At 40.2% G+C, this 24,569-nt stretch overlaps 2 protein-coding genes across 4 annotated transcripts in view; both read right to left on the bottom strand.

Moving 5' to 3' along the window:
* Positions 1-986: 986 nt before the first annotated feature.
* On the bottom strand, positions 987-8,665 carry fam20b (FAM20B glycosaminoglycan xylosylkinase). 2 transcript variants are annotated; one of them, XM_089001232.1, is made up of 8 exons: positions 8,168-8,315; positions 6,965-7,158; positions 6,645-6,892; positions 4,648-4,734; positions 4,304-4,585; positions 2,761-2,952; positions 2,640-2,699; positions 987-2,548 (listed from the first exon to the last, which is right to left on the bottom strand). In XM_089001232.1, the coding sequence occupies exons 2-8, from the start codon at positions 7,091-7,093 to the stop codon at positions 2,317-2,319; spliced, it is 1,230 nt and encodes a 409-aa protein (XP_088857358.1). In that variant the 5' UTR covers positions 7,094-7,158; positions 8,168-8,315; the 3' UTR covers positions 987-2,316. The 2 variants fall into 2 exon arrangements, with proteins under 2 accessions (XP_088857358.1, XP_088857357.1); XM_089001231.1 differs by lacking the exon at positions 8,168-8,315 and adding an exon at positions 8,462-8,665 and having other exon boundaries at positions 988-2,548.
* A 3,829-nt stretch (positions 8,666-12,494) lies between these two features.
* ralgps2 (Ral GEF with PH domain and SH3 binding motif 2) overlaps positions 12,495-24,569 on the bottom strand; it is a 69,399-nt gene continuing 57,324 nt past the window's right edge. The window contains exons 10-21 of one of the 2 annotated variants that reach the window (XM_089000532.1): positions 24,109-24,246; positions 23,522-23,612; positions 23,383-23,450; positions 21,916-22,054; positions 21,673-21,824; positions 21,424-21,478; positions 21,016-21,093; positions 18,182-18,287; positions 16,742-16,834; positions 14,914-15,019; positions 14,720-14,811; positions 12,495-13,511 (exon numbers count right to left, since the gene is read on the bottom strand). In XM_089000532.1, coding sequence (XP_088856658.1) covers positions 13,482-13,511; positions 14,720-14,811; positions 14,914-15,019; positions 16,742-16,834; positions 18,182-18,287; positions 21,016-21,093; positions 21,424-21,478; positions 21,673-21,824; positions 21,916-22,054; positions 23,383-23,450; positions 23,522-23,612; positions 24,109-24,246 — 1,148 coding nt within the window. In that variant the 3' untranslated portion in view covers positions 12,495-13,481. The remainder of the gene's footprint in view (positions 13,512-14,719; positions 14,812-14,913; positions 15,020-16,741; positions 16,835-18,181; positions 18,288-21,015; positions 21,094-21,423; positions 21,479-21,672; positions 21,825-21,915; positions 22,055-23,382; positions 23,451-23,521; positions 23,613-24,108; positions 24,247-24,569) is intronic. The other variant, XM_089000533.1, reaches the window with a different exon arrangement.

The raw sequence follows: 24,569 nt of genomic DNA, 5'->3' as shown, positions 1-24,569 counted from the left end.
GCGGACTAGTTTTCGGCGGGAGAACACCAAACCACACGGTCGAACAGCGCCACGGTGGCTGGCGGACCCACTTTTCTTTGAGTGCAGATGTGGTTTGTTATCGAGTGGAGTACATTTGCTATTATGGGACCGAAAACCACAGGCTAGTGTTCAGCCAAAGAGGACACAAAAGAAAATTACGGTCGAGAAACACGGGCGAGTAGTGCGCTTGTGTTACTTAGCGTCTCAGAACCAGTATGCTAAGTCGACCATTGCTACGTGTTGCTAAGGGTGTTTCTGTGTTGTCTAAGCAACGGTCTCAGGCAATAGAATAGGTTGAAAAACTGTCGATTTGGATTAACGAAAAGCAGCTAGCAGGGGACATTGTGAGTGAGGGTATTATCGCAGAGAAAGCACGGCAACTTCACTCGGATATCATCAAGAGGCAACTACATCAACGACCATTACAAAGGTAAATAAAATGACTTTATTATATGGTAGTTTATTTCTTTAATTACAATACAATAGCACATTTATTATACATAAAATAAGGTATATTTTGTGTAGTTTTAAGGCTTATTTGGTAGAAATTTGTTTTATTGTAACTTGGGAACGGATTATTCGCATTTGTAATGGTTTCCTATGGGAAATAAATGTTTGGCAGACGAACATTTTGCCTTACACACACTTTCTGGGAACCAATTGAGTTCGTAGGCTGAGGTATCACTGTACCTGGAGGCTGCTTGTTACTTTCACAAATTTTAATTTATCATTGCTTGTGTGGTCATCAAATCATACTTGTCGTTTTACTGTAAATAGTTAAACGTTTATAACTATACACAGATATTGGAAATTTTTCATAACCTTTTTTTGAGATGAGTCTGTTTTTGTACTTATTTGTAGCACTTCCATGTTGTACTGCGTGTTGAATATGTTCAAATATCCCCCACACCCCCCCCCCCCCCCAAAAAAAAATAGCCAAACAACAGACAGATGAAATGAATGTTTAGTTTAATTTTGAAGATGAGCCCCCTGCCCCCCCCCCCTTCACTGTTCAAGTCTGTGATGTCAGTAGCTTTTAACGGCACAGTATGGCGACTTTCCTCTCATTCTCTCTCACACACACACACACACACACACACACACACACACACACACACACACACACACACACACACACACACACCTGTTTCAATGGTTTTGTGAGGTCCGGATAACTCTAGATAAGTAGTGAGGAGCACCGTTGCTGATAAATTTAGAGAATAACTAGTGTTACATTTGAACACTAAATGTCACCCCATTTCCCACTTCAACTTCTTTAAAAACAAATAAATAAAAAGTGGACTTAAAACTGAAATAACAGCAGGATTCTGAATGGCTACATTCAAAGTCCTCAGCCCTGTAGTGAATTTGGTTAAAATATCATTTTTTTACTTTTTGTGGTATGAACTTTTTCCTCTCATTAACCATGTGCACACACAAACACACACAGTGAGTAAAAAAAGTGTGTGTATCCGGGTGAAATGAAAATACACACCCAAAAAAATCATTTTGGCTGAATTTGTGAGGACCTCTCTGAAACTTTAACGCAGGGGTGTCAAAGTCATTTTTTGCCGCGGGCCACATTGTAGTTATGGTTTCCTCTCGCGGGCCGTTATGAATTTGGGGAACCCATTAGAATGTTTAAATCCCTTCAAATATTACATATAGAGCACACAGCACATTAATGAATAACTCATTTTCAAATCTGAAGTCAAGAATAATGACTTTTATTGTGGTTGACATCCAAAAATATGAAATTTTGGCTCAGATTTTAGCAATCATCATGGAATTTAACAAGTTTAATTTGCTTTCGCGGGCCGAAAAAAATGATGTGGCGGGCCGGATTTGGCCCGCGGGCCTTGACTTTGACACCTGTGCCTTAACGGATGCATATATAGACCCCCTAGAAGCCTTTAGAATGAAAACTTTGTGAGGACCGGCCAAAATGTCCTCACTTGTCAAAAATGTCCTCACTACGGATGGTATAAAATGTTAGTGGTCCTCACAAGACTAGTCATACAAACACACGCACACATACACACAAAATTCAGCATCATTATTATTATTATTATTATTATTAACACATGAAGTGTGTCTATGGTATTTCATTTAAATATTTATCTTTTTTTTTTAGTCACCACTGACATGGCGACTGGTCGCCACATTTCCCCCTTCCTCTGAGTTTCTCGCTAACAAGTCCCTTATGTCCACCAAGACGGAAAAAAATAATCAAGCAAAGAGGTGAGTTCCACCTTCTAAACCCCGCCCCCCCCCCCCCCCCCCCCTACCCCCAAATCAGGAGTGCTGCAGGTTCATGCGGTCCTCCACCAACGTATTCTCCGTGCCGTGGGTCTCGGTGCACTGCTTGACGACGGCCATGATGGCGACCAGGCGTCGATCCAGAGCGGCCAAATGCGGCTCTGTCAGGACGGGTCGGATGGGGTCGAAGGCCAACGCCTGCCGCATGGCGGCACTTAGAGCGCCGCCCTGCAAAAGGTTGAGCCGGTTCCAGGTGGACACACGGATCCTGTCCAAAACCGTGGTGGCGTATTGATTTTAATCTTTCTATTTTTGGGGGGGGTTGATTAGAAAAATAGGACAAGCAAAAGCGTACTCACATGCAGCACTGGTAGAGCGGCGCTAGGATGCTACGCTCATCCAACGCGGGATTGCCGAAGCTGTCAAGACAAATGAGGTCAGTCAGATAGGACGCCGTCGAATGGGTTAGCGGGCGCTAACCTCTTAGCGTTGTCCAGCAGGATGAGCATGCTGGCGCCACCGTCGTCCTGGAAACTCTCGTAATGATGGCGGTCGGCGTTCCCGATAAGATAATCAAAGACGGCCGTGTCGATGACGTCCAGTAAACGCGGTCCGGCGTTGTACGGCGCCATTTTCTTAACCGCGGAGCAGTAGCTTTCGTCGTACTCCCACCTAGCAAAGAACAACAATGAATTATACAATGAGTGCTGCATTTTCCGGTGTTTAAGGCGCACACAAAAGCCTTGATTTCTTATATTTGGAAATGTATATATTTATATTTATATAATTTATATATTCTATATATTTATATATATATATAAGCGATCTAGCTATCTATCTGTTATTTATTAGCTGTCTGGTTGGCTATCTAGCTAGCTATCTATTAGCTATATGGCTGTCTGGCTATTTAGCTAGCTATCTATTAGCTGGATGGCTAGCTTTTTATCTATTTGAGTTCCTTCCAGGATGAGTGAACGCTGGCGCTTGTGGCTGCCGCCGCTCACCCACAGGAAAACTCTATCCTGTGACTGTAAAGTGACCTTGAGAGTTTTGAAAGGCGCTTATAAATGAAATGTATTATTATTATATTAAAAATATTATATATTATTATATTAAAAATATTATAAATATAATAATAATAATAATTATTATTATTATTACTATTATTAGTATTAATATAATTAAAAATATTAATAATAATAATATTAATTTCATTTATAAGCGCCTTTCAAAACTCTCAAGGTCACTTTGCAGTCACAGGATAGATTTTTTCTGTGGGTGAGCGGCGGCAGCCACACGCGCCAGCGTTCACTCAACCCGGATTAGCTAACTATTAGCCGGCTAGCTAGCTTTCTATCTTTTTGAGTTCCTTCCAGGATGAGTGAACGCTGGCGCTTGTGGCTGCCGCCGCTCACCCACAGAAAAACTCTATCCTATGACTGTAAAGTGACCTTGAGAGTTTTGAATGGCGCTTATAAATGAAATTTATTATTATTATTATATTAAAAATATTATAAATATATTATTATATTAAAAATATTATAAATATAATAATAATTATTATTATTATTACTATTATTGGTATTAATATAATTAAAAATATTATTATTAATAATAATAATAATAATACATTTCATTGATAAGCGCCTTTCAAAACTCTCAAGGTCACTTTACAGTCACAGGATAAAGTTTTTTTGTGGGTGAGCGGCGGCAGCCACACGCGCCAGCGTTCACTCAACCCAAAATATTAAAATTAATATTGTAATATTATTAAAAATTAAAATATTATAATAATATTAAAAATATTATAAATATAATAATAATAATTATTATTATTAATATAATTGAAAATATTATAATTAATAATAATAATACATTTCATTTCTAAGCGCCATTCAAAACTCTCAAGGTCACTTTACAGTCACAGGATAGTTTTTCTGCGGGTGAGCGGCGGCAGCCACACGCGCCAGCGTTCACTCCAAAGTGTCCCTTTGTGTGTGTTGTTGTTTTTTCAAAAGCCCACCTGGCAAGCTTGCCCTCTCGGTAGGTTCGCCCCCAGGGGTGTCGGTGCTTTTGCAGCGGCCACACGTCGGGAAGCCACAGCGTCAAAGATCCCTCCATGACGTCGCCCTGGCCGCACGCCGGCTTGCTCTCCCGGCAGTAGTAACACTTCCCGTAGAAGCACGTGTTGTTACCTTGGCTCAGGAAGGTGCTGAGGAGTTGCTCGCTGGCAACCGGTTTGATTTCCGTGCGCAAGTTCACGTGGCGTCCCACCACTAGGGGCGCTCTCCGAAAACCCAGGATCCTATAAGATGTGAGGTGATCGCGGTTGTTGCCGTGACGATAAGATCCAACGGAGAGACGCACCTGTCCAGGTGAAAAGCGGCCACCTCGGCGTTGTGACGGTCGTAACCGGCGTACGGCTCCCCTTCCACCACGTAGTCGCGACTGTATCTGAGCGACAGAACAAAAAAATTAATCCATAAAAATAACGTCACAGTGAAAACTGTCAATCATAAACTAGGGAGCTAAAATGTTAGTCGGCATAGGATGGATAAAACAAAGTTTGCGACGATCACCATGACGACATTCATCAAGGAGGAGACTTTGCGCCTTTTCGGCAGCACGAATATGCCAGCACCGTTTTTGATTGGGAGGAATGTCGGTGTCATTTGACTGTCACGACACCGACATGACAGTCCGAGGCGATTGTGCTTTTTTTTTGCGCCTGTATAGGGCAGCATTTGTGTGTGACGATCTCTTTCCGTCAATGGATGCTACAGCTTGTCGCGGCTTGGAATTGAAGCGGATTTACGTGGGACGGGGAGATGTGAGACAATCTCTTTTCGTCATTGGATGATACAGCTTTGTGTTTGCTTTCAACATTTATCTCGTGGCAGATGTGCACGTTTCACCGTGACGTCCCTGATCCATTGGTGAAAAGGACGCTTCGATCCGCACCTGTTTCATCAAGGACTGCTTCAAGAGGGTGGCAAAAGTGCTCAAGATGGAATGACTATCTTTGTGTTGTCATATCATTCTGTTATTTTGACTTCAAGATGGCGCCGCGAGAGTGGCTGCCTTTACAGCAGTTCTTGTGTTTTGTTTTTTTCTACTTCTTCCTTTCCTTTCCACTTTCTTCCATAACTTTGCTGCTATGAAATGTAAACTTCTCCACTGCGAGACTAATAAAAGCGAATCCAATCCAATCGGTGAAATAAAGAGAGCAACCGTAACCATAGAACTAAAATGCTAGTCAGAAAATCGGGAAAATAGTAACGATAACCGTTCAAATTGAAAATATGCCAACGATAAGCCGAATTCAAAATGTCTCCGTGATCAGAAGCCAAAAGGAAAACACGCGGCCGTGATAAGACAGCAAATAAGTGCTGATAAACAGCAAAAAAGAAGCTAAAGAGAAAATGCTAAGTCATAATAAAGCCAAGAGAAAGATAATTATAATAATTCATAATTCATGTCATAAGAAGCACAGAGGAAAAAAATGCGGAGGTTATTCAAAGACAATACAACAATCAGACTTTTTAGCATCTATTAGCTATCTAGCTAGCTATCTAGCTGGCTATCTATCTAGCTGCTAGCGAGCTATTGGATAGACAGCTTTTGCTTTCAACATTTAGCTTAATTTCATTTATAAGCGCCTTTCAAAACTCTCAAGGACAGTTTACAGTCACAGGATATATTACTGCGGGTGAGCAGCGGCAGCCACACGAATGACTCTGTGTGTCTTTGTCTTGTCATGTTATTTGTTATTTCGTTTTTTGGTTTCTTTTTAACTTTATGTGACTTCCGGGTTGAGTGAACGTTGGCGCGTGTGGCTGCCACTGCTCACCCGCAGAAAATATATCCTGTGACTAAAGTGTCCTCGACAGTTTTGAAAGGAAATGTATTAATATTAATAGATAACCAATAGATAGCTAGATAGCAGCTAGATATCAGCTAGATAGCAGCTAGATAGCTACATAGCTGCTATCCAGCTGCTATCTAGCTAGATAGCAGCTACATAGCTATATAGCTGCTATCTAGCAAGATAGCTACATAGCTGCTATCTAGCTGCTAACTAGCTATGTGTTGGTGATCTATTAGCTATCTACCTATATATCTATTAGCTGGCTAGCTAGCTAGCTTTCTATCTATTTGAGTTACTTCCGGGTTGAGTGAACGCGGGCGCGTGTAGCTGCCGCTCACCCGCAAAAAAAATCCTATCATCTGACTGTAAAGTGACCTTCACATATTTGAACGATGCCTATTAATGCAATGTATTATTATTATTATTATTAAAAAATGCAGTTGAAAAAAAAGAGAAACTAAAGTGATCAATCAGAGCCCTGGATGATGCCACTAACCTCTTAGGTTTGAAGACCACCTTCTGCCCCCCATCCAGCACCAGTAAAGCCTTGAGCTGGGTACCCTTGTAGCCCACGTCGGCGCGCTCGATGCGGGCTTGGCTCAGGGCGCACAGCACGGCAGCCAACTCGGGCGCCTCTTCCGGGTACACCTCTCGAGGCCCCGCCCACATGCTGGCGATCTCCCACGGCGACTGCAAGGTGTGCACGAGGCGGGCGTCTCGCGCCAACGTCAGGCCGGCTTCCATCTAAACGGTACATTTATGATGAGGGCGGCGCGGTGGGGTTGAGGGGGTGTTTTTCGCGAACCGGCGAGTGACCTTGCGAAAGGCCCTGAGATCTCGCCTGCCGGCCGCCGATCCTTCGCCGTCATCCAGCAGGAAGATCTTGACCAGGCCCAGTAGGAGGAGCACGGCGCACAGGAGGACCACGCGCTGCTTCAGCTTCATCTCCGCAGCCTCACAGCTTCAGCCTTGCCGCGCCGTCGCCCCCCCGCCGGCAAAATGGCGGTCGCCTACGGGGACAGAGTGGGAAAATTGGCAAATCCACGTCATTGATTTTCTTCGGGCGCCCCCGGGAGACATCGGCATGTCAACAGCGTGCCCTAATTGAAACCACACCACTGACAGCGTCGTGCCTCCCGACAAGTTGTGTCCATAATTTGTAAAATGGCTTCAAATGACTTCTACTGGGCGTATTTTAATAAGATTCCACCGCATATAGCTATATTTTACGTTTTAAGACTCGCGCTGAACATTCAGGAAGTCTTGTTTTTGAGTTGGTGACGAGTACTCACGCGACGTCAGAAAAGGACCGCCTCCTGACCGTAAAAAAAGACGCATTGTGGCATCTTTCCATCACGTCAACGTATTTTGCTGTACTGTTTTTTGGAAAACCGTGTGTTACATCCAAAAGCCGCCAGCACAGGGAGTCCAAGCTCCATGGAAGCAATGTATCAGCATGTGGAAACGGGCTGATTCATTCCTCACAGCTCGGTGGCCATTTTATTGCCTCTTTTTGGGTGAGACGTTCCCCCCGCCCGTTTGCCTCAAAATGACACGGAATAAAATTCTTTAATCGATTGCAAACATTTATGTGTTCCTCTTCAGAACTATTTGAGTCATATTCATAACTGGATGAAGAACAAGAAAGCATCTTCTCCGAATCTGAAGCCATTGTTTTGATTCTAGAGCAATGCAAGACGTCTTGGCGTGACGTCACGAACAAGGGGGCGGGACCTTCTGAAACTTGCGATTTCCAGGGTCATTATGAAGTAGTTTTGAGACACTTTAGCTCATTTTTATTGGTGTTTTGATGCTATAAAATTTTAGATGCTATAAAACATTTTCTGATGTCAGTTCGGAAACAAATTCCTCCCAATGTCCTTTAAGAGATCCATAGTAGGATTTTAGGAAGTACGTAGTAGGAGATTCATTATTATTATTATTATTATTATTCATTCATTATTATATGTGGATAGATGAGCATACTCTTCTTTGATACGAATATTTAATACATCTTACCTTGAGTGAATGAGAAAGCCACGCAGGCTTTTCTCCTCCTCCTCGTCGTCATCGTCCACACACACACAATTGCTCTTTCATGACTCCAATGTTGTTTGTACGTATTGAACGGCTTTATATATTTCAATGCAAAGTGGTAAACAGTTACCGTGTGATTAATAAATGTCCCGTTTAAAGCTAACGACGTCATTTCTTTTGGCTAACTTGTGTTGCTCTTCTGGAGAGATGCACCTGGCTTGTGGAAGCTACAAGCTAAGCTAGTTAGCGAGCTAACGTCATCGTTCATGTTCTCACCTCGCTTCCATACGCTGTCCGCTGTTTTTCGGAAGGGGCGAATTGAGTAATTAAAAATGCTAAAAAAGCAACTCCACTCCCGGGGAAGATGTGTCGGTCAGTCGGTGTTGCACGGGGCGGCCCTTTAGTTGGTTACGGTTTGGTTCTCCGGTTGCTGTCGGTTCTGTGATGCTCGTTGCCGTCCACTTCGGATACAGTTGCTGCTTTTTTTCCCTTCCTGCCACTAGGGAGCGCTGTTGGACCAAGAGTATGGGCATTTAGCACGAGACGTTTGAGAAACCTCGGATTTTATTCATGACCATCGTCATCTTGGCATTTTGAGAACGGTTTTATATATTTCTAAAAATAAATATTCTTGAAATGAATCCCCTAATGGAATTTCTAAATAAATAATTTATGAATATTATGCTTGGATTGGCTTTACCTTTATTAGTCTCGCAGTGAAGAAATTTACATTTCACAGCAGTTATGAAAGGAAGATGAAAGTAACTTGTATTGCGAAACTATAATGCTTAATAATAATAATAATAATAATAATAATAATAATAATAATAATAATAATAATAATAATAATAATAATCTTCCTTTCGGCTTTTCCCTTCAAGGGGTCACCACAGCAAATTAGTGTCCTCCATCTTTAAAGCATTGATCCGTTTGTTTTGGCCAAGCTTTCACGTCGGATGCTCTTCCTGATACAACGCTCTGTATTTATCCGGGCTTCGGACCGACACAAGAAGACTGATGTCCGTTTGTGGCTACAGAACAAGCAACAATGTAGTTATACGATTTTTATTAGGAAATACTCTTCACAATTTTCCTCCAATTTGATGTTCAGTTAAAAAAAAAAACAGGTTAATCGGGAAAACTGATGATCCCCTTTATTCACAAGAAATCTCTTCAGAATATGTTAAGAAAATACACTTAAAATGTCAGTGTTGCTTTAACGGTATGTATTGATTTTTGTCAAAAACACGACAATGTTAGTGAATTCTGTCAAACAGAGTCCCTAATCATATAAATACATGACAAAAAATAATTGTTATTGTTGGTAGGTTGCAGTGGTGTCAAATTGCATAATAATTATTGAATTTAAAAAAAGCTGAATCGTTGCTGACAATTTAAAGGACAACCAACACCATTTTTTGTTTCATAGCTGACACCAGAAAAACGTTTTATATCATCTAAAATATGCAAAACGCGCACGCTGATATTTTTAGTTAAATGCAAAACACCAATAAAAATGACTTAAAGTGTCCCAAAACTACTTCAAATTCAAAATGACCTCAGAAAGGTTCAGTTCCAGAAGGTCCCGCCCCCTTGTTCGTGACGTCACGCCAGGACATCTTGCCTTGCTCTAGAATCAAAGGAATGGCTTCTGATTCGGAGAAGATGCTTTCTTGTAACTCATCCAGTTATGAATATGATTCAAATAGTTCCGAAGAGGAAAGCATAACTGTTTGCAATCGATTAAAGAAGTCCTTTCATCATTTTGAGGCGTCTGGACTCCAATGTAGCGTCCCAGAAAATGCACAAGATGGCGCCCAAGCTTCGTTGGAAATGGGCTGATTTGTCTGCTGGGAATTTGTGTCAACTAGTATCAAATAGTAGTCTTGGTGCAACACATAACGATTCACCATGGTGTTATTTATGTGTTTTCCTTCTAATTTCGCCATCAACACGGATCAACACGAAGTTTTCAGACCAAACAAAATACCCAAAATGCATTGTGTCGCTTTCTCGGTCAGGGGCGTTCCTGACGTGACGTCACCAATTCAAAAACAAGTCTTCCTATATGCGGTGGAATTCTCGTAAAATGCGCTCAGTGGAAGTCATTTGAAGTGACTTTACAAATTATGGACACAACTTGTCCGAAGGCGTCGGTTGTCCTTTAAACTCCATTTAAGAAGTTTCTAAAATGTGGTTTTCATTATAAACATTTTATAAAATCTGAACATTCATTTAAAAAAAAGTATAAATAATTTAACATTTGCTGTTGTAAAATTGTAAACGTATGTTTAAAAAAAAAAGCGGAAAAATTCATCTTCAATCCATCTTAATTTCACAATATTTATTGCACTGGTCAAATGCAATGCATCCACCCCGGCAGTTAAATATTATATCAAACTAGAAAGAAAAACATTAGTAAAGCATCAAAATGAATTAACATTGATGAGACAAAGAGCAGCAGTCGGATGTGTAGAGTAAAAAATAGGGCAGAGTGTTTATTGGTTCTCAAGTGTTCACACCGGTGAGCACATCACTCAGCAGTAGAGGTCATAGCGCTCACCCACACCCACACCAAATACCCACACACAACACCCACCTAAACACCCACATACGGGTAGCATGTACACAACAGCATTGCCAACTTTTTGTCAAAATATGGATGGCAAACTCTCGCTCAGAAGGCAGGATTCGTTCACAGCATGGAAACACATTGATCACATCATGTATTAAAAGATCAATAAATTGTGTGTGTGTGTGTGTTTGCGGGGGTGTTTTGATAGGGCTGAGGGGTCCACTTTTAACACAAAGGGCGAAAAGGGAATTTTCACTACTTGCCAATGACTCAAAAGTGACATTAGAGGCTGGGGGAGGGAGGGCGTTTGAAACCCCCTCCCCCACCCGCATAAACAGTCATTGTGGGAATTGTGATTGGCAGGTGTGTGACCCTAAACAGTACATTGGCGGTACACAAAAACAAACAACTCACAATCAGCCATTTTTTGTCATTTGAAAATTCCTAATATGATTCAAAAATAACCCCCTGCCCTCCATGTACAAAAAAAAAAACTATTCTGCATCCTTTCCAAACCTTCAATTAACATTAATCAGTTCGCCGCTAAGCACGATGGCGTTGCATCTGAAATATTTTAACATCCATTGACAGGTGTTCAAAATGGCCGACACGCGAAAATAAACAATCCGTTTTTCTCTTGTGCTTGTCCTCTTTCTGGTTGCAAATGCATTGTGGCGATGCCTGAAAAGAAATAAAAAGTTCCCGCATCCCTCTGTGTTATTCACAGCCTCTTTTTCTTTTGTTGTGGCGGATGATGTAAACGTGCGCATGTAAACAGCCATTTAAAAGAACTCAACAACCAAAATGTGCTTCTTCACTGGCGCGCAACATTGGCAAGGCGCGGAGGCAAAAAGCTACAACTGGGAGGTGAGGGTGTCAAAATAAAACGCACCAAAAATGCGAAGGATGAAAATAACATGGATGTAGATCATCGGAGTCTGAGTTTTAATTGTATTTTGTGACAGAATTGTTTTTACCATTTAAATATTCCGTTTTTAATGTTTTGATGGAAAGAAAACTCAGGACAGAAATATTCTCAACATTTTTCATAAATTGTATGTAAATTCAGTCATTCCGATGTTTCAGTTTGCAGATTTGAAAACAAATTCAACTGCATAAAGAATTCAGTCATTTTTTGGACAACTTCACACATGTTTTTCTTATTAAATGCTTCAAACCAGAATTTTATATTAACAACAAATTAATGGGAATAAAAGCATTACATTTATATGTCCACAATTATTATAGAACAATTTTCTTTGTGGATTTCTTTATTTTTCTTTAACAAATCATATTGAGAGAAAATTTGTTCTCATGTATTTTGATGGTAAAAAACGCATGTTGTTTTATATATATATATATATATATATATATACACATATATATATACACACATATATATATACACACACATATATATATATATATATATATACATATATATATATATATATATATATATATATATATATATATATATATATATATATATATATATATAGGTATATATATAGGTATATACATAGACATGCATACATATATCTACACGTACACATACATACATACGCACAAACACATATGTACGTATAAGCATACACGTATACGCATACACACACACACACACACATACATAGTATATATATACATACATAGTATATATATATATATATATATATATATATATATATATATATATATATATATATATATATATATATATATATATATATATATGGTTGAGGGGGTTTAAATGTATTTTTATAAATGTTTTAAGTTGTGTTAGTTGAAATATATTTTGGCTATTTTGAACTCTATCCTTTTTAAAGTTTGAAACGGAATATTCTCCTGGTCTTTTGGAAATTCAAACCTAAACTCAAACCACAGATCGACTTCCATGGTATAAATTCACAACAAATGTAACAGTTTCAAATTGGATGTAACAGACACAATGTGCAATCAGTCTACTGCATGGTAACACTCTGTCGCTTCTGCACCGAATGAAAAGCATAACACTACTAAAAAAAAAAAAACAACAAAACGAGAAGAGTTTCAACTCATGTCCAGGTAGCTTTGGAGTCCACGGCACAGACTATCTGCTTCACAGTCTGCTTGTTGTTCTGTTGCCAGTCCAAAGTTGTGAAAATAGAGAAAGTACCCAAGCGGCGTGTTGTAGCTTCGATTTTGGGACTATCGTACCTGGGTGGGGTGACAGATGCGCCTCCCCGCAAACATATTATATGTACAAAATACTTGACAAAAACAATGGAAGGCTGAGGGGCTTCTCATTAAAAAAATAGTGGAGCCCTTTTGCTTATCACCCACGCACCCAAATAACAAAGAAACTGTGAGCAAGGGTAGAAACATGTTTTGAATGGGAGTCTTCTCAATGTCTCATTGCCCAGTGAGCTAGCACAAAAAACAAACAAACAAACAAAACAAAGGGACATACAAATTGAAAAAAAAAAAAAAAAAATCGAGGGATGGGCTCCGCCATCTGATTGGTGAAAACCAGACTAATTGCCCAATCAGAAATGAGAGCAGTGGTGCGCTTCCTTGTTCAGTAGTCAAAGACCGTCAAGTCCACATACACACGCACATGGACACACACACATACGCAGGGTTCTCGATTAAGGCAGCGGTGGAAGGCGGCATTGCATTCATCGGGCAGTGAAAGCTCCAAGCAGTGGTCCATAAAGCTCCACCATCTCCTCGCCGGGCCGCTCATTCGAATGACATCAGATTGGCTGGCACCTGCGTGAGTTAAAAATTGTGTCAAAAAAATACAAAATATAAACGATACAATATTTCCTGCATTATCAAATACTGCATCTGTTAAGTTAGGTCTGTGTAAGCTCTCAGTCGCACAGGAGTGCTCCATCGATGAAAAGGTTTCTACAGCAGTCATCTGTAGATCCAAATTAAAACTCACACCACCATGGTGATTTAGTGAAGGGTTTTGCTGTTTCATAAAAATAGCTTCTTTTATTCCCATTTTAAACCATCTACAGTGATACATTGGCTTATGAACTTAATTGGTCCCCAGACAAAGTGTGTATCCCAAAAATTAATTTCCCATAGGAAACCATTAAAATGAGAATAATCGGTTCCCAGGTCTCCATAAAACATAATTTTCTACTAAATAAGCCTTAAAACTACACAAAACATACCTTATTTTATGTATAATAAATGTGCTATGGTATTATAATTAAAGAAATAAACTGTACTGTATGTGTGTACCGTACTGTCAGTGTAGGGCGTACAACTTTTACGTTGGGTGTACAAATTTCTCAACCCGGGTGGCCGACAACTTCTTCAAGATAAAAAAAAAAAGTTTTTTTTTTTTTAAATGTTTGTTTTATTCAATAAAGCAAAAGCTACAAGCAAACCGCTACAAGCCACGTGGCCTGCTCTTTCTGAGCGCCTTTCAAAACTCTCAAGTACACTTTACAGTCACGGTAGAGTCCGAAGCACGAAACAGGCTTCTGATTGGCTGCCGTGCCGAGTATGCAAATTGCCAAACGAACGTTCATTTGTTTCTTTAATTACCGTTTGCAATAGCACATTTATTATACATACATATTTTGTGTAGTTTTAAGGCTTATTTAGTAGAAAATTATGTTTTATGCGGACCTGGAAACGGATTATTGTCATTGTTAATGGTTTCCTATGGGAAATTAATGTTTAGAAGAGACACTTTTCACCTTACACACACTTTCTGGGAACCAATTAAGTTTATAAGCCGAGGTATCACTGTGTCATGAAATTTCATGTGTTTGATTTGCTTTCACGGACCGAATAAAATGATGCGGCGGGCCAGATTTGGCCCCCGGGCCTTGACTTAAACACCTGTGGATTATTGTCTTATGAACTTATCGTTTTATCGTGATATGAAGCTCAGTTAACTCAAACCAGCTACATGAGCGCAACATCGTGATGTTAACCTAGCGTGTAATTGTCACCTGTTGCCTGTTGCTCTGACACGCAGCACTCAGATGTTTAAACCACAGCAAAGCGTTCATCCTGTTGCCTGCTTGGTACTTGTAGGTGTTACCTAGGCAATAGACATAAAAAAATGCAACAAAATTATTATTTTATAAATGCAACATCATATTTTAGAGACAAAGTTGCCTTTTTGTGTGTGCGTGCAACTCACCATGCTCCGTGTCGGTCAGCATGAAAACATCGGGATGCTCGGGATCGTCCGCCATCATGGCCATCAGACCAACCACACAAACGCTCTTACTGGACTTTGACTTGAACTGGCAGGATGAGACCGGGAAAACAATGTTAGCGTATGTTTATGGACGTGTGTGTGTGTGAGCGTCTGCGTGTGTTTCCTCCACAAGGTTCACATTAGCTGTGAGTGACGCACACTATGGGAGTGATGTCACCGTTCTCATTAGTCAATGAGTGCTACCATCTGTAGGTACACGCGCACACACACACGGCATTCACTTCACACCGCCGTCAATGTGATGCAAGCTGAACAAGGGGCTTGGTGCAACAATTTCCCATGTCGGACAAGCTATCAACTTCAAAATTATTGGAGGTCTTCAAAAGATTATACGTAACGATTAGCTTGTGGTGTGTTAACTCATTCACTGCCAGACAATGTGTCCACTCGGGTGCCAGGGCTTTTGTCATTGTCATTCAAATTGCAGGACGCACAGAATATTGAGTTTTAGGACTACATAAAGATTCAATGCACCGTAAGAAACCTTACATTCTCTTCTTTCATCAGAAAAATTACGAGTTAATTCCTAAGTTATATGGGTCTGGAGTTATCTGAGTTTGAAATGGGGGCGGATGTACAAAATACAATACAAAACATTGATTTCCTATAGTGCTTTAACAACAGCTGAAGCTGTATCACAGCTCCCAACTTGGGTGCCATCTTGGACTTCTAGCTACCTACCTATCGACCTAGCTGGCTATTTATTTGTTCTCTATTTTGTACCTATTAGCTATTTATTTGCTATCTGGCTGGCTAGCTGGCTACCTAGTTAGCTGGATACCTAACTAGCTACCTAGCTGGCTATTTATTTGTTATCTATCAGCAATCTCTTTGCTATCTGGCTGGCTAGCTGGCTATCTAACTGGCTAGTTGGCTAGCTGGCCAGCTAGCTAGATTGCTGGCAAGCTGGCTATCTATTAGTTATATAGCTACCTAACTAGCTGTATAGCTGGGCTGTCTATTAGCAATATAGTGGCTATTTATTAGCTAGCTAGCTTTTTATCTATTTGAGTTATTTTTGGGATGAGTGAACGCTGGCGCCTGTGGCTGCCGCTGTTCACCCACAGAAAAACCTATCCTGTAACTGAAGTGACCTTGAGAGTTTTATAAATGAAATGTATTATTATCATTAACAAAGCGCTAACATAGACAATAGGAAACTACTGCCCCCTCGTTGAAGGGAAAAACATTGCCAGAGGTCTGACCAGCGCTTTATCGGCAGACCAGGCAAGAAAAACCAAAACCCGAACAAATTTGGGAATGGCCCTCCACGTCACACTTCTCAATTCCCAAATGAATTTGAGAATGGCAGCGAATGCGTTAAGAATCGTTTTTTTTAAGCCATCTTGATCATTCCCTGAAATTTGGCCTTATTAACAGCATGTAAACACTCAGCCTGAAGTAGCACTTTTTCATGCAATCAGGGAGTCTAAAAACAAAAACAAATTGATCACGTTGACCATCGTTTTCCCTTCTCGACCGCACACCAAGTGGAATGTTCCTCCTTTGACATCATTGTGTACTCACAAGAGTCAATAATGGCTATCAGATGTCTTAGGAAGTCGATGTTTGTTGGGGTCATTTAGTCTACCACGTTGTGTACATACAGACGTTCTTGCGTTGCGTGTTAAACATTTAATAGGTATCACCTGCGCCGGCAAAACCAGCGTCGGAAAAGCCGCAGTGTCTCATCAGCACGCAGGACACGAGCACAGTCTGCAAGTGTGCGTGCGTATGCATTGCTTACATGTTTTCTTTCTGTTGCCTTCAAGGACTTGACGGGATAGTAGTAAAGTTGGGTACTACAAAGAGCCACCCAATATTTGGTCCAGGATGCCACCTGTAAGCACACAGCAATTATGTCAGACATTTTGCATGGATGTTAACTCATTCATTGCCATTCTCGAATTTATTTGGAAATTGAAAAGCATGACGTGGGTATTTTTCTGGGGTATTGGTTTTTCTACAGGGGCAAGTGGTGCCGATACAGCGTTGGTCTTCCACGAGAGTGCAGCATTTGCCTTTTGTCTGTGTTCGCGCTATGTTCCAGTTGTTGTTAAAGCGCTATATAAACCAATATGTATGTAGCGTCTGTTGTACAGCCGCCCCCATTTCAAGCTCAGATAACTCCAGAACCATATAACCTAGAAATTAACCCATTTTTTTTCTGATGGAAGAAGAGAGTCTAAGGTTTCTAACACTGTATTGAATGTTTATATAGTCCTGAAACTGTAGGTCCTGCGATTTGAGTTGAAATGACAAAAACCCTGGCATTGGGGTGCGAGTGAATGAGTTAATGAATAACTAGTTTTTAAATTTGAAGTAAAGAATAATGACTTTATTGTGGTTTACATGGGATAATTAGAAATTTTGGTTCAGACCTTAGCAAGCATCATGCAATCTCCCAAGTTTGATTTGCTTTCGCGGCCCGAATAAAATGATTTGGAGGGCTGGATTTGGCCCCCGGGCCTTGACTTTGACACCTGTGTCTTACAAAATATTTCATGTTTCATGATTGCTCTCTGACCTCAGACCTCTGGAAGTGTTTTTCCCTTCCACGAAAGGGCAGCATTCACCTTTTGTACAGAGGCCCCCCATTTCAAGCTCAGATAACTCCAGATCCATATAATTTAGGAATTAACTCTTTTTTCTGATTACAGAAGAGAGTCTAAGGTTTCCTACTCTACATTGAATGTTTATGTAGTCCTAAATCTCAATGTTCTGTGGGTCCTGGAATTTGCACTGGAGTGGACACATTTTTGCACGTCTGGCAGTGAATGAGTTAAAGTGATTATAAACCCAAACTAAATAAAAATTAATTAAAAAATAAATAACCATTCTGCAAAAAAATGAAGTGAGATATAGCAAGTGATTCACTGCATACATTTTGCAACGTCCATTATTTGCAAATAAGATCACTGAGGGATGAACTTTCCGAGCGCACATACACTGAAGGATGCGAGGGCGAAAAATATGTCAATTAATATTCCTGATGTGCGTTGGCCCGGATTAACAATAGAGATTTTGTTGCTGTGCTTTATACACCTCATTAATCAACCGTAGTACCACGGGGGAGCCAGATTGTAAACATCCAGAGAGCGCAACATTTGTTATGAAAATGTCAAAGCGACTTGCATCCGACAAGAAAAACTAATTAGTCCAAATCCTAAAGTTGGTGTGTGCTCACCGTTGGTTTCTTGCCCTCCTTGAGTACAGTTTTCCGCTTCAGTACCCCCTGAACCGTCACGGCTCCAGGATACAGGTGAACCGCCAGCTCCTCTGATTCAGCCGAGCTACAAAATGGATGACATGAAACGAGACGTCACTCGAGACACGTGCGACAAAAACCCCGAAATAAACAAGCGTGATGACGTGCAGAGCAGCTACGAGTAGATATGAGCTAAGTAGCATAGCGACACAATCTGCGACGCCATCTTAACTCATTCACTGCCATTCATGAATTTATTCGGGAATTGAGAATATGACGTGGAGCGCCATTTCAGAATTCGTTCGGGTTTTGTTTTTTTCTTGTTTGGGTGCCGATAAAGCGCTCGCTGGCCATGGCCTCTGGCAATGTTTTTTTTCTATTCCACAAAGGGGGCAACATTTACCTTTTGTGCATGTTAGCACTTTGTTCCAGCTTCAGCTGTTGTTAAAGCGCTATATAAAACAAAATGTATGTATTGCATTGTATTTTGGTCAGCTGCCCTCATTTCAAGCCCATACAACTCCAGATCCATATTATTTAAGAATTAACTCTATTCAGCCAGATATAGTAGCTAATACATAGAAAATAAATAGCAAATAAATCGCCAGCTAGGTAGCAACCTAGTTAGCTAACTAGATAGCTAGATCGCCAGCTAGGTAGATAGCTAGATCGCCAGCTAGGTAGCTAGAAGTCCAAGATGGCGCCCGAGTAGGGAGCCGTGTTACAGCTTCAGCTGTAGTTAAAGCGCTATAGAAATCAATGTATTGTATTTTGTACATCCGCCCCCATTTCAAGCTCAGATAACTCCAGACTGACATAACTTAGGAATTAATGTGTTTTTTTCTGATGAAAGAAGAGAGTCTAAAGTTTCTTACGCTGCACTGAATGTTTATGAAGACCTAAAACTCGATAATCGGTGGGTCCTGGAATTTAAGTGACAATGACACAAACCCTAGCACTGGAGTGGACACATTTTTGCACATAGTCTGGCAGTGAATGAGTTAAACTCTGCTGGAAGGTTTTGTCTGCAGAGGTGCCGCAAGCAAGGTGATGTGCAGATTGTGGCCAAAGCTGGAAAAAAATGTCAAATTAAGATTAGCAGCGTGTGTATATATATATATATATATATATATATATATATATATATATATATATATATATATATATATATATATATATATATATATATATATATATATATATATATATATATATATATATACTTTAGACTCTCTTCTTTCATCAGAAAAAAACAAGTTAATTCCTAAGTTATGTCAGTCTGGAGTTATCTGAGCTTGAAATGGGGGCGGATGTACAAAATACAATACATTGATTTCTATAGCGCTTTAACTACAGCTGAAGCTATATATATATATATATATATATATATATATATATATATATATATATATATATATATATATATATATATATATATATATAAGGATAGGGATCTTTAGTGTTCAAGGTTGCAAACTGCACTTTCTCGCTAATCTTCAGAAAATAAAAAATGTAGAATTGATCATTTTTATGTCAACTTTTTTTTTCAGTCAGTGTTAGGAAAAAAAAATATAAATATATGACTCTACAAGAAACTAAAGCCTAATCCTTTCAGAATAAAACGTTACATTTGAGGGAAAAAGGCTGTTCAGGCTATGTTCACAGTGCAGGTTAATTTTTTCTTATTTCATGCAGCGTTAACAGTAAATTCCGATTCCCTCTCCCCCCCAAATCTAACCAGAGCTGCTCTCATTTAAGAATATAAACTCCTCAGTGTCTTCAATATGAACCTTCACCTGCCCACATCTGAATTTTATGTCAACAAAGGCCCATTATCCCTTCCGTGTGGGCGGTAGAGGCTGTTCAACAGATTACTGACAACCGTCAGTGAATCTGCAAAGTTGTTAACTCATTCACTGCCATTCACACATTTATTCATAAATTGAAAATATGATGTAGAGCGCCATTCCCGAATTTGTTCTGGTTTTGTTTTTTCCTGCGAGGTGTGTCGATAAAGCGCTGGTCAGACCGCTGGCAAGGCAATGTTTTTTTTTCCTTCCACGAGGGGGCAGCATTTGCCTTTTTTTTCCACATTAGCACTTCAGCTATTGTTTAAGCAATATATAAATCAAGATGTATGTAATTGTATTTTGTACAGCCGCCGCCATTTCAAGCTCAGATAACTCCAGACTTAGTTTTCTGTTTTAGTTTAGACTTAGTATTCTGCGGGTCCTGCAATTTGAGTGAAAATGATAAAAACCCTGGCACTGGAGTGCACACATTTTTTGCACATCATCTGGCAGTGAATGAGTTAAGATTAAAATTGCTGACTTTAATTCAATCTCACCGAAAAGATGAAATATAAAGAAGACATATGTGGTAATGTATCTCTTCCATGCAGTTTGTTATGCGCGGAAAATGATGTGACATCATTTTGAGTCTTCAAAATATTTCTACCTCCTCTTCACTTTGTTAATATGAGATACCATGAGCTCCCTTATGTTTTTGAGTCATTTGTGTGTGCGTGTGTGAGAGAAAGAGCGAGAAACACATGCAAGAAAGAAAAAAAAAAGTTAATTTAAGACAAATAACCATCTCCTCCCCTTCAATTGATTTTTGCTGTCACCCGAATACACCAGAAGATGAGCCCAGCATTAGAAACACAATCGCGTGCACTCACAGATTTCACACACTGCAAGCTAGCTGTCAGCGGCCGCCCCCTGGCAGGCGCTGAAAGTCAGCCACCAAGTAAGGATAAAAGCGAGGTTTGAGTTCAGGTGGGGTCGGTCGGTATTCTGCTCGGGTGTGTATACCTGCTGGGCCTCAGGACTCCTCGGTAGGGGATGCGGGCCACCCGGGTCACTGGGCCCAGGGAGTGATAGAACCGAGTCCTGTTTAGAATAGGGTAAGATAGAACAGGGTAGCCGCCAAGGAACACACTTTTTTTTTTTTAATTAGATTTTTTGGGGTGTTTTCCCCTCTTATGTTCAAAGGGTGTTGGGAGTGACAGCAATTTGGTATGTAATTGTCACGTTTTTAAATCTCACAGTGTCCTTGAGTTATGAAATCTCAGGATCATTGCGGTTGGTGAGGCACGGCAGGCGGAATTGGAAAACAGAATTTATTGTGTGAATGCTTCAAGAAAGAAGATATCCATCATTTTGACCACGGCTGCGATGGAGAAAAAAAAAACAGCAAAGGACCACCCATAAATGTCATACCTCTCAAAAGCAGGCCACGAAACTTCCTCGCTGAGTTCCGAGCCTTCACTGCTCCCTGTGTGAAATCGAAGGGGAAAAAAAAGTTAATAATAATTATAATACATTTCATTTATAAGCGCCTTTCAAAACTCGCATGGACGCTTTAAAGTCACAGAATATTTTTGCTGCGGGTGAGCAGCGGCAGTTAAAATAAATAAAGTATGCCATTTTATATAACATTTATTTTAAAGCCCATCCGCCAGTTCTCACCAAGTGAAATGCCGCTGGACAGCGTGGAGCTCTCAGCTTGGCCTCGGGTAGGACTGTTGCTCTCCATCACGCTGTCATCCAGCAGGTGGCGTGAGCCAGCGTTGGGGAACGTGGCACTCTTGAACTCCACAGTATTCATCTTGTGGATGAAACTAAAAAGGATGCAGCAAATATTAGAACCGACTGACAAAATGTTTATGTAAAATGCGTGGAGAAATGAAAAAAAATAAATAAAATACTAACTTGTAGCCCAAACTGTGACACTTGCGGTGTCCGTAGGGAAGCAGGTTCCTCGGCGAAGGCGGCGTAGCCGGTACTTTAGTGGAGTCGGCCGCTATCGAACACTTGCGGCCGCACAGAGGAGATGCAGATGATTCCGGGCCTGTGGTATGAAGAGCCCTATGTTAGGAGCACTTGAAAATTCTCAAGTAACACCTCTCGACACAGCATACGCGCAGACACCAGAATCGATTTTGCAACGTACAGAGATGAGCCACAAAAGTGTTTGGAGTGTTTACATAGACTGATGACACCAAGTTTAACCGCTACCAAAGTGATGGGAAAAAAATATGGAGAAAGACATTTTCTTTTGATCCCAGACCAACTAACTCGCTTGCTAACAAGCTAGCTCGCTAACTAGCTAGCGCAAAATAGATAGCTAGCTCGCTAACTAGCTAGCGATAACTACCTAGTTCACTACTTAGATAGCTTGCTAACTAGCTACGCAGCTAATCAATCAACCAACTAACTAGCTATCTAGCTAACTAACTAACTGGCTAATCAATCACCCAACTAGTTAGATAGCCGAGTAACAAGCAAAACTAACTATCTAGCTAACTAACAGACTAACTGGATAAACAACCATCCAAAATACTAAACAACCAACCACACACCTAACTAAAGAACTAAGTAACTAACCAACTAGCTAAGCAACCAAATAATTAACTAACCAACCAACTAGATAAATAATTAACTAACAAATTAACTAACAACCCAGGTAACACACTAGCCCACTAAGCAAATAACTGACTGGCGAACGAAATGAATACATAAATAAATAAAGTATCTTCCAGTGTATAAGGCACACCGGTATATAAGGTGCACCCACAATGAGTGACGTTTTAAAACATCATCCATAAATAAGAAGCACCGCATTATAAGGCACACATTCACCAAATGAAATATTTGTAAATGTTTTCTATGTACAAGGCCCACTGGATTATAAAGCGCATCGTCAGCTGTTGAAAAAAAGGAAGGCTTTTAGGTGTGCCTTATAGTGCGGAAAATAGGGTAGTTCAGCCGCGTCGCACGGGGGAGGTAATTTCACAACTTCGGGTTGCATGGCTGCTTCTGGAATGAACTTGTTAGTTTTTATTGATGATGTAACTCGTGATAGGTTGAGCAGAAGTAGCTCTGAACAGAAAAAAAAGCCATTTCAAATAATCTGGAAAAGCTTTGTCCTGCCACAAAAATGACTTGAAACACACTGGCAGCATAACAAAAGACTTCATTTTTAACTCATTTCACTCTCCATAAAAAGTGGATGGCCTTAAACCAAAGGTGTTCTGCCCATCTTAACGTAAATTCCAGGCAAAAATAAAATACTCTTGAATCCTGAACATTTATGTGATTTTCATCTTTTGATCTGAAACGCAAACGGACCTTGCCATTGAATAATTCTGAAGGGGACCGTAGATCCCGACAACTCACCAACAAGATCCTCTTTGGAAGCATTAGCTCGCGGCGTGCTGGTGCCAGGCTCGATCCTCTGTGACAACCTTGAACAAAAAGCACGTCGATGAAAAAAGGAGCTTTTACGGGTCGAGAGAATCTTCAGATTGCCACTTACTTGTAGTTGTCATCCTCTACAAACTTCTGGAGCTCCTCAATGTACCTGACTGAGTTGAGATACTTCTGGATGTGAGGCAACAGTGGGATATCTGAAAGACATGCGGAAACCGGTTGTGTATAAATCAGTATCATAGGGAAAAGAAAAAAAAGGACCTAAGAAAAAAAATATCTGAATTTTAAGGTGTCTTGCTTCTGTAAATTAATTTAATATCAGACGGTGGCAACAGCTAGCTACGTAGGAGATATTCAGACAGAACAATAGGAAAGAAAAAAAACAGCAACAGTATCCAGGACACTCTTGACATGGGCAGTCTATTGCCTTTTATGACATAATATTTCCACAATCGTAATACAATAAAGTCTCGTTATATCGATATCGGTTATATCTATAGTACTGCTTATTACGATACTATTTCTATGAACGCAAGGAGAAAATTTACATGCCGCAGGATCGGATATATCGATAGTTCGGTGATATCGATATTTTTTCCGACTCCTGAGAATATCGATATAACGAGACTTTACTGTATATGTATATTTTTTGCATACAGTTCTCAGACTGAACCCATTTGTTTTCCAACTCACCGTAAGTACAGGATCTTTGCAGGTCCGATATGATTCTGAGAATGTTATTCATCAGGTTGGACCGCTGCTCGTTCTCCAGGATGCTGCCCGTGGAGGGGTAGGCCGAGTCCACGTATGTCAGGTCGGATAAGTACATCCCTAAAAAAAAGGAGAGGATTAAATATACTTTAGGAATTAAGCCTTTTTTCTGATGAAAGAAGAGAGTCAAAGGTTTCTTACTCTGCATTGAATGTTTATGTAGTCCTAAAACTGAATATTTTGTGGGTCCTGCAATTTGAATGAAAATGACATGACCCTGGCACTGGCGTGGACACACTTTTGCACGTCCGGCAGTGAATGAGTTAATGAATAACTAATTTTCAAATTTGAAGTAAAAATTAATAACTGTTATTGTGGTTTACATGGGACAATTTGAAATTTTGATTCAGACATCATGACACTTGACCTGCTTGATTTGCTTT

Source organism: Hippocampus bargibanti, linkage group LG07 (assembly GCF_051943395.1).
Source record: "Hippocampus bargibanti isolate YZ-2025 linkage group LG07, ASM5194339v1, whole genome shotgun sequence".
In the NCBI taxonomy this organism is placed as follows: Eukaryota; Metazoa; Chordata; class Actinopteri; order Syngnathiformes; family Syngnathidae; genus Hippocampus; species Hippocampus bargibanti.
This window is presented reverse-complemented; position numbering and strand designations above follow the sequence as displayed.

What these genes read in the sequence shown, in the direction of transcription:
- fam20b (XM_089001231.1), bottom strand. Translation starts at nt 7,093, where the DNA reads ATGAAGCTGAAGCAGCGCGTGGTCCTCCTGTGCGCCGTGCTCCTCCTA. An exon ending in ATCTCAGGGCCTTTCGCAAG is followed by an intron (nt 6,893 to 6,964) that starts GTCACTCGCCGG and finishes TGTACCGTTTAG; the next exon opens with ATGGAAGCCGGCCTGACGTT. An exon ending in CGAGAGGGCAAGCTTGCCAG is followed by an intron (nt 2,953 to 4,303) that starts GTGGGCTTTTGA and finishes GTTCTTTGCTAG; the next exon opens with GTGGGAGTACGACGAAAGCT.